The 9059-nt window shown below is 39.4% G+C and overlaps 1 protein-coding gene across 1 annotated transcript; it reads left to right on the top strand.

Moving 5' to 3' along the window:
• Positions 1 to 2331: 2331 nt before the first annotated feature.
• LOC123323840 (dynein axonemal heavy chain 12-like) lies at positions 2332 to 5013 on the top strand (the record flags this gene model as incomplete). Its single annotated transcript, XM_044912356.1, has 4 exons — positions 2332 to 2457; positions 3370 to 3504; positions 4048 to 4241; positions 4770 to 5013. Coding segments are annotated over 4 exons (699 nt in total), but the record flags the coding sequence as incomplete, so codon positions are not given.
• Positions 5014 to 9059: the final 4046 nt, after the last annotated feature.

Here is a 9059-nt window from a genome sequence, read left to right as displayed (position 1 = left end):
AGGGGTTGCTGGCCTCTTGTTTTCCCAGCCTGTCTTCTGGGGGAGGGTCCTGCCGCGCTGTTACTCAGGCAACCCTGTTCGGCGGACTTGCCCTGCCCCCCTGTGGCGGGGAATGGGCTCAGCGGGAATCAGTTTTGGGGGCTTTTTTCTCTGGCACCTTTCCCTGGCGGCTTTCCGCGTCTCTTTCGCAAGTCAGAGCTGAAGAGACTGTTTCCAACCCTCTGCCTCAGAGCAGAGAGACCGCAGTCTGTTCTTCAGTGAGCTCTCCAGGCCACACTGTCTCCCTTTCTGTCCTGCAGTGTCCTGGGTTGTGCGCCCCTCCGCAGCGCCCCCAGTTCTGCCTCCAGGTTGGGGCCATCTCTGCCCTTTGTGCTTCTAAAACCGCCAGCTGCTCCCAGTTTGCACGCGCGACCCCACAGCTCCGGGTTTCCGCCCTGGGGGCTGCCCTAAAGTCCTTTCCCTGCTGCTATCAGTCTGCGAGTCTGTGCCCCCTCCGCAGCAGGCGAGGCTGTCACTCACCAGCGGTGTAGGATCCCCATGGCCAGGCACCATCCCGCTGCCGTTTATCCTCTGATATCTGCCCGCGGAATCACGGCTCCCTGCTTCGTACCTCAAAACCAACCACCTGTGATATTCTGTTTGTACAGATCCAGATCTTCTTACATCTCAGGCTGGTTTTGTGGGTGCTCAGAGTGGTCTGGTAGATATCCAGCTCAATTCCGGGACCAGTTGAAATAGGGTCCCCTACTCCTCTGCCATCTTTCTAGAATCCCTGTTTTTTTTTTTTTTAAGTAGACTCCACACCCAACATGGGACTTGAACTCACAATCCTGCGATCAAGTGTTAAATGCTCTACCAACTGAGCCAGCCAGGCTCCCCCTCTTTAGTTTTGTTTTTAATGACCTTCATAGTGTTGAGAAGTATGGGTCAGGTATATCAGAGGGTAGCCCCATTTTGGAATTCATCTGATGTTTTTCTTTTTTAAAGATTTTATTTATTTATTTGAGAGAGAGAATGAGAGAGAGCACATGAGAGGGGGGAGGGTCAGAGGAAGAAGCAGACTCCCTGCCGAGCAGGGAGCCCGACACGGGACTCGATCCAGGGACTCCAGGATCATGACCTGAGCCGAAGGCAGTCGCTTAACCAACTGAGCCACCCAGGCGCCCCATCTGATGTTTTTCTAATGATTAGATTGAGGTAGTGGGTTTTCTGAAGGAGGATCAGATCACAAAGGCAAATGCCATTTTCATCACATCATATCAGGGGTACATATTATCACCATGACTTACCACTATTGATGTTGACCTTGATCTCCAGTCTGAAGTAGTGTTTATCAGGTCCCTCCACTCTTTTTTTTTTTTTTTTAAAGATTTTATTTATTTATTTGAGAGAGAGAATGAGATAGAGCATGAGACGGGGGAGGGTCAGAGGGAGAAGCAGACTCCCTGCTGAGCAGGGAGCCCAATGTGGGACTCGATCCCAGGACTCCAGGATCATGACCTGAGCTGAAGGCAGTCGCTTAACCAACTGAGCCACCCAGGCGCCCAGGTCTCTCCACTCTTTTCTCTCCCTTCCCATATGTCCTCTCTGAAAGGAAGTCACTATTTGCAGCCCACACTTCAGAACTGGGGAGTTAACACTCTCCTGGAGTAAAGTAGCTACATAATTTATTTGGAATTCTTCTGCATGGGAGATTTGTCTCCTTCTTCCCTTATTAATTTATTCAATGACTTATTTATATCACTATGGACTTATGGATATTTATTTTATACTTTGTGCTATAATATAAAATTTATTGTTATATATAAATTCATATTGATCACTGAATTTTTTCTTAATTCTTGAAATTTCTTTTTTCTTTAAAAACCTTACCTTTAAAAATGTTGTATATTGGAGTGCTTGGGTGGCTCAGTCAGTTAAGTGGCCGACTCTTGATTTTGGCTCAGGTCATGATCTCCTGGGATCAAGCCCTGCATGGTCAAGCTCTGTGCTCAGCAGGGAGTCTGCTTGAGAATTTCTGTCCCTCTCCCACTCCCCCCTCTGCCCCTCGTGTGTGTGTGTGCTCTCTCTCTCAAATAAATACATAATTCTTAAAAAAATGTTATATATTTTTTATTTCTCTTCATTTTAATAGTTTATCTGAAGATTTTTTTGGGATGTCTACATATACCATCATATAAATTACAAATAGTGAGAGTTTTGGTTCTGTCTTCATAAACATGACATGTTTCCAAAACCTTGTTTAGAGTATTAGAAATTGTTGGTGGTTCTTTTTTCCATAATGCCTTAGTTTTTCTACATGGTGTATTATATCTGGAGTTTCTTTTGTAGGAATCCAAACGCCGAATGAGTTACTTTTTAGATGTTTTCCTATTTTCTCAAGAAGACTTAGCTTTAAATTCAGCTATCCTTATGTGGCCTAGGAAAATTAATCCCATCTTTGATGAAAATGATGTGGTAAATATCTTTTTCAGTATATATTTTTGTATTCTGACATTTTAAGCACATTTATTTGATCTACCTTTAAAAACTAACTTTATGTGTCAATATGAGTTTGGGGCTAGAAACATTTATGGCCCTGCAGGTTAAGAACAGGCTGTTAGGCTTAATACAGGATCTGGTAAGAAGTGGGACTGACATTAAAGAGGTCAGAACTATTATAGACTGGTAATAATAGTAAGCACTGCCTTAAGTGCTTTGCATTTAGTAATTCATTTAGTACCTGCAGAAATCCCAGGTCCTCCTATTTCCCCCATTTCATAGATGAGAAAAGTGAGTCTCAGAGAAGTTAAGTAACTGGCCCAGGATGAGAGAGAAAAGAAGTAGCAGATTCAGAATTTTATATCAGATTGAATATACTTTAGATTTTGGAACAGTTCTAGTGTAAACCAACTTCTCCTAAAGTGGGAAGTGAGATGGTATAGTAATGAAAAAGCAAATAAGTCAGATAAACCAAAGTTCTAGTGCAGATTATGTCTTTTATGACTTTGTGACATTGGACATGCCTCTTGATTTCTGTAAGCCTAAATTTCTTCATCTCTGAACTGAGAATAATAATAATAACTGTGCTAATGTAGGTAAGGTATTGGGTAGTTCCTGACACATGGCACGTGCTCAATAAGTGGTAGCTTCTACTGTTACCCAGCATCTGTTAATAATACATAAGAATCATTACAGTCACTTCAGAGAGCTAGGAAAATCTTTCTGGGTGGTTTATTATTCTTTGCATTTTTTTATTAGTGTTTCACTTTTGTACTCATTTTTACTTCTGTGGTGTTTTTTATTACCATACAAAGCATTCAGATTTCTGACTTGATAGGTTTCCTTTGTAACAAAATAATTAACCTGATCAAATTGTCTCTTAAAAAGCTCATTGAGAGTGCTAAACATAAAAAAGAAAATGAGCTAATTGCCAAGAGAGAGAAACTGATTTTGGAAATAGAAAAGGAATCACGTTGCATGGAAGAGTTTACAGAATTTGCAGAATTGGACCGCATGCAACAGGTATGATAAACACAGAAGAGCATAACTATGACAGGCCTGTAGATTAATATGAGACATGTTTGCATACATTTAAAAATACAGAAAAACATATGCTTACTATGGCAAAGAGGGGTCTGACTCTTAGGCCTGGAACTGGTACTATGTATGTGATCTTTCTTGTGACTTAGCTTTCTATCTGTAAAATAGATGGAACCATATCTTTTGCTCTATATCATAGTAGTGTTGTAAAGTTGATATTTAAAGTTGCAGTGTCAGTGCCTGGGTGGCTCAGTCAGTTAAGCATCTGCCTTTGGCTCAGGTCATGATCCCGGGGTCCTGGGATCGAGTCCCGAATCTGGCTCCCTCTTCAGCAGGGAGTCTGCTTCTCCTCTGCCCCTCTCCTCTGCTCGTGTGCGTGTGCTTTCTCTGTCTCTCTCTCAAATAAATAAAATCTTAAAAAAAATAAAGTTGCAATGTAAATGCAAGGACACAGCCTATGCAGTGTCATATAGTCTTATAACATTACTTGGATATTTGTTGAGATAAAAAATTATTTGCTTTCAGTATGTGACAGATGTAAGGCAATTACAAAAACGTATTCAGGAATCTGAGGAAGCAGCTCAGTTTATTAATAAAGAAGAGGAACTTTTCAAATGGGAATTGACAAAATATCCTGAGCTGGATAAATTAAAAGTGAACATTGAGCCCTATCAGAAGTTTTTCAATCTTGTTCTGAGGTGGCAACGAACAGAAAAACGGTAATTTCTGGTAATGTAATAAAAATTAAGCAAATGATGTAAAAGGATTTGTAGATGTATAGTGATTTTTTATACTGTTGTTGGCTAAGTGTTTAAAAGTAGGACATATTCATCCATTTGAAAGAGAACCAAGTGTCATACAGGAGAAATGCCAACTGGTGCTAAGGTAGCCTGACCTTACCAATATGATACTGAAGTCTCACTTGGGTTTTCCAGAGCTGTTTCACCTCTTTATGCAATTAATGAAGTTGACTAATATTTTTTGGAGTCAAATCTGCATTTCATTTGGCTACTCTTAGTCAGCCATTTACAGTCTGATACATATTTTAGCACATGCAGCATGGTTGAGATGATGGTGTTAATCTTATGTCTCTACCATCGACTCTACCCGTGTGATTAAGAAAAACTGTTAACTGCTCTGGCCCACAGTTGTTTCTCTATTAAAATGAGGAGGTTAGCCTGAAGAATCTCCAAGTCCCTCTTTGCATTCCAGAAGTTTCTGAGTTTAATATTTTGTCTTCAATTCAGGTGGATGGATGGAGGGTTTTTGGACCTTAACGGGGAAAGTATGGAAGCTGATGTGGATGAATTTTCCCGAGAAATTTTTAAGACCCTGAAATTTTTCCAAATGAAGCAAAAGAAGGAATTACAAGAAAAAAGAAAGGCAGCAAAAAGGCGATCTCTGGGAGAAGAGAGACTTGAAGAAGAACCAAAAGAGAATCCTACTATTACTATGTGCTCCACAGTAATGGAGCAGATAAAAGTTTTTAAGGTATGAACACATCTAATGACATTTTAGAAAGCCCTGGTAGGAGCTATTCACATCATCCAGTGCTAATGAAGCGAAATAGAAAGATTTGGAAGCAAAACCAAAGCTAAAGCTGGAAAACTTGATCTATTACTAAATCCATGCTTCATCCTTTGCTGATAAAGTCACTGAAATCAATCCCTTTGTAGAACAATGGATGGCAGATAGCAAAGCCTAGAATGACCAGCGACAACCATATAAAGAGGGTAAAAAATGACCAGGGCAGACCCATCAGCCTATCCAAGCGCAACAACACAGGGTATCAGTTAGTTGGGAAAGCTGTAAAGTCACGCCACTTAGGTTTGTATCACAATTCTGTGCTTGGCCATGGCATACCTTGGGCAAGCTAGTTAGCCTCACGGGCTTCAGTCATCTTTACAAGAGGATAATAAGTGTTTTTGTGACCGTGCATAAGGCCTCCAGCATCCCTAGGCAGCAGTTGCAGTGGTCCCAGGGGCAGTGCCAAGTTTCCACTGTCAGCATACTCAGAGCGCAAACTTGGATAGCATTTGGAGCACTGTTCCTGTCTGGGCCGAGCACTCTTAGAGATTCCATGAGCTGCCTGAAATTTTTTCAAAGAAACCACTTAAAATCATTTTCAATATTGAATATAGTTGTGTGGCTTAAAAAATTTAAAAAGATATATCTGAGGGGTGCCTGAGTGGCTCAGTCGGTTAAGCGTCTAACTCTTGATCTCAGTTCAGGGCTTGGTCTCAGGGTTGTGAGTTCAAGCTCCGCGTTGGGCTCCATGTTGGGCGTGGAGCCTACTTAAAAAAAAAAAAAGATGTATCTGGAAAGTCTCCTTCCCATGGTTCTCACCCATATAACTCACGTTATCAATGTTAGGACTTTCATGTGTATACTTCCAGAGTTTTGTTACACATATAACAATGTGAATATATATTCTTATTCTGACATCTTTCTACATAAAATATAGCATACTATATGTATTATTTCCCCCCCTTTGCTTTGATTACTTTATCTTGGAGACTTTTCTCATCGAATATAAACTTTTTTTTCTCCTTTTTTTGTACCTGTATAATGTTATATATTGGTGTTAGATTTCATGTATGTGTGAAGGTGTGACTTCAGGGTAAATTCCAGAACAGTAAATGCCAGGTTAAAATCTATAGTCAAATTACCTTACCTAGGGGCTATGCCTATTTAAAGTCTCACCACCCTCAACAAGAGAATATCCTTAAACTTGGGTTTTTGCTAATCTGCTAAGAGAATTTTCATTTCTCTTATTTCATAAAATGTTAAGCATATTTGTATATATTTAAGAATGTTTTGTATTTCTTTGTGAACTGTTTGGTCTTATCATTGTTTATCTATTGAATTATTGATCTTTTTCTTACTGATTTCTAGGACATAATATATATTAATCTTATTTATATTTCTATATTAATATTAATTATATTAATATTTCTAGGACATATTCATTTCCCAGGACATTATAAGTATATATAATACGTATATATTAGAGAGACTAGGCTTTGTCTAGGATGTATTTTGCAAATATTTGTTATTTGTTTTTTGACTTTATCATGGCTCTTGCCTTACAGAAGCCTTTTTCTTTAAAGATTTTATTTATTTATTTATTTATTTATTTATTTATTTGAGAGAGAGAGAGAAAGCATGAGCAAGGAGAGGGGCAGAGAGGGAGGGACAAAGGCGGAAGAGGGAGAGAGAGAATCTCATGTAGAGTCCCTTCTGAGCGCAGAGCCCTACTCAGGGCTGGATCTCACAACCCAGAAATCATGACCTGAGCCAAAACCAAGAGTTGGTTGCTTAACCAACTGAGCCACCCAGGCACCTCCTTGCAAAAGCCTCTTTATGTTTTTATTTGAATTTAGATTGTTCCAAAGTAAATGGAAAAGGAAGGTTTTTTATTTTTATGTAGTTATCATTTTTTTTAAGATTATTTATTTATTTATTTGAGAGAGAAAGAGAGCACATGAGAGGGGGGAGGGTCAGAGGGAGAAGCAGACTCCCTGCCGAGCAGGGAGCCCGATGTGGGACTCGATCCAGGGACTCCAGGATCATGACCTGAGCCGAAGGCAGTCGCTTAACCAACTGAGCCACCCAGGCGCCCTGTAATTATCATTCTTTAGCTTTTTTTTAGATTAAGTAATCCCTATGCCCAACATAGGGCTCGAACTCACCACCCTGGGATCAAGAGTCTCATGCCCCACCAACTGAGCCAGCCAGGTGCCCCCGTTCTTTTCCTTTGTCTACTGAATTTTAAATTATAGCTAGAAATGCTTTCCTCATGCCAAGATAATGTTGTTTTTTTGTTTTTCCTCTTTGACAAAGAGCCTTTATTGAGCATTCTTTTTTGGACTGCTGCCTTTATAGTGACCTTTGGGCCTCGGGGCCATGGTAATCTATTTACTCCAGATTGGGGCTTCAATTTATGGCTCATTTACGTCAAAGTCCAAAACTAGAGTAAATAACATTCCAGAATAGTTTTTTTTTTTTTATTAAGTTCAATTAGCCAACATATAGTACATCATTAGTTTTTGATGTACTGTTCATTAGTTGCATATAACACCCAATGCTCATCACAACATGTGCCCTCCTTAATACCCATCACCAGGTTACCCCATTCTTCCATCCCCCTCCCTCCTGTAACCCTCTGTTTCCTTCTAGTACTTTCATAGTTTATTATTTGCTAACATTTTATTGAGGATTCTTGAGGAGGGAGGGATGTTGATCTTAATTTTCTTGTAATGTCTGTGTCAGGTTTTGGTATCAGGATTATATTGACCTTATGAAACAAATGGGAAGTTTTATTTTCTCAATTTTATTTCTCTTTTTTAAATATTTTATTTATTTTTTTGAGAGAGACAGAGATAGCGAGAGAGAGCACAAGTGGGAAGGAGGGGGAGAAGCAGACTTCCCACTGAGCAGGGAGCCCAATGAGGGACTTGATCCCAGGATCCTGGGATCATGACCTGAGCCGAAGGCAGATGCTTAACCGACTGAGCCACCCAGGCACCCCATATTTTATTTCTTTTTTTAAAAAGATTTTATTTATTTGAGAGAGAGTGTGCATGAGCTGGGGGGTGGGGAGAGTGGCAGAGGGAGAGAGAGAAGTGGACTCCCTGCTGAGCCTTACTTTGATTAGTAAAGTCCTTACTAATCAAAATGGAAAGTTGGATAATCTATGATCCTCTGATTTAAAAAAAGGTAAATTTTAAATAAAGTAAAAAAAATTTACTTTATTAAATTATTATTTATAAAAAATGGAAACATGATCATACAAATATAAAAATAAACATGTATCAAATATTTTATTCTATTTATTAATTAATGAGAGAACCAGTTAGGTGGTAAGTCTGGTTCAAAGAGCAGTTGAGGAGCTGAGTATTTATGGGCAATTTAATAAAGGAATATTAGAAAAAGATTGCTAGTATTGATCTAAAACTGGTTAATGTCACACAGAACAAAGTATAACATTTGGAGTTACCTTTTGTATTTAACAGAAATTACTTGCATCTCTACTGGACAAAAATCTACAAGTTGTAATTTTACAAAGTCTGGGACATTGAGTAATAAACAGTGAGTTGAATAAAATACAGTCTTTAAATAGTTACATTTTCCTTAGGTGGCCCTATACCTGAGATGACATTGAAAGGACACACCAGCTACCATTTTTTTCCTTTTTCCCCCAAGTTTTTTTTTAAAATTTAATTTTATTATGTTATGTTAGTCACCATACAATACATCACCAGTTTTCGATATAATGATCCACGATTCATTGTTTTCATGCAACATCCAGTGCTCTGTGCAGTACGTGCCCTCCTTAATACCCATCACTGGGCTAACCCATCCCCCCACCCCCTTCCCCTCTAAAACCCTCAGTTTGTTTCTCAGAGTCCATAGTCTCTCATGGTTCATCTCTCCCTCTGATTCTACCCCCCTTCATTTTTCCCTTCCTTCTCCTAATGTCCTCCATGCTATTCCTTATGTTCCACAAATAAGTGAAACCATATGATAATTGACTT

The sequence above is a fragment of the Neomonachus schauinslandi genome, unplaced genomic scaffold, assembly GCF_002201575.2.
Source record: "Neomonachus schauinslandi unplaced genomic scaffold, ASM220157v2 HiC_scaffold_1426, whole genome shotgun sequence".
Taxonomy (NCBI): Eukaryota; Metazoa; Chordata; class Mammalia; order Carnivora; family Phocidae; genus Neomonachus; species Neomonachus schauinslandi.
Note: the sequence above shows the minus strand (reverse complement) of the source record. Positions and strands in the feature narration are given on the sequence as shown.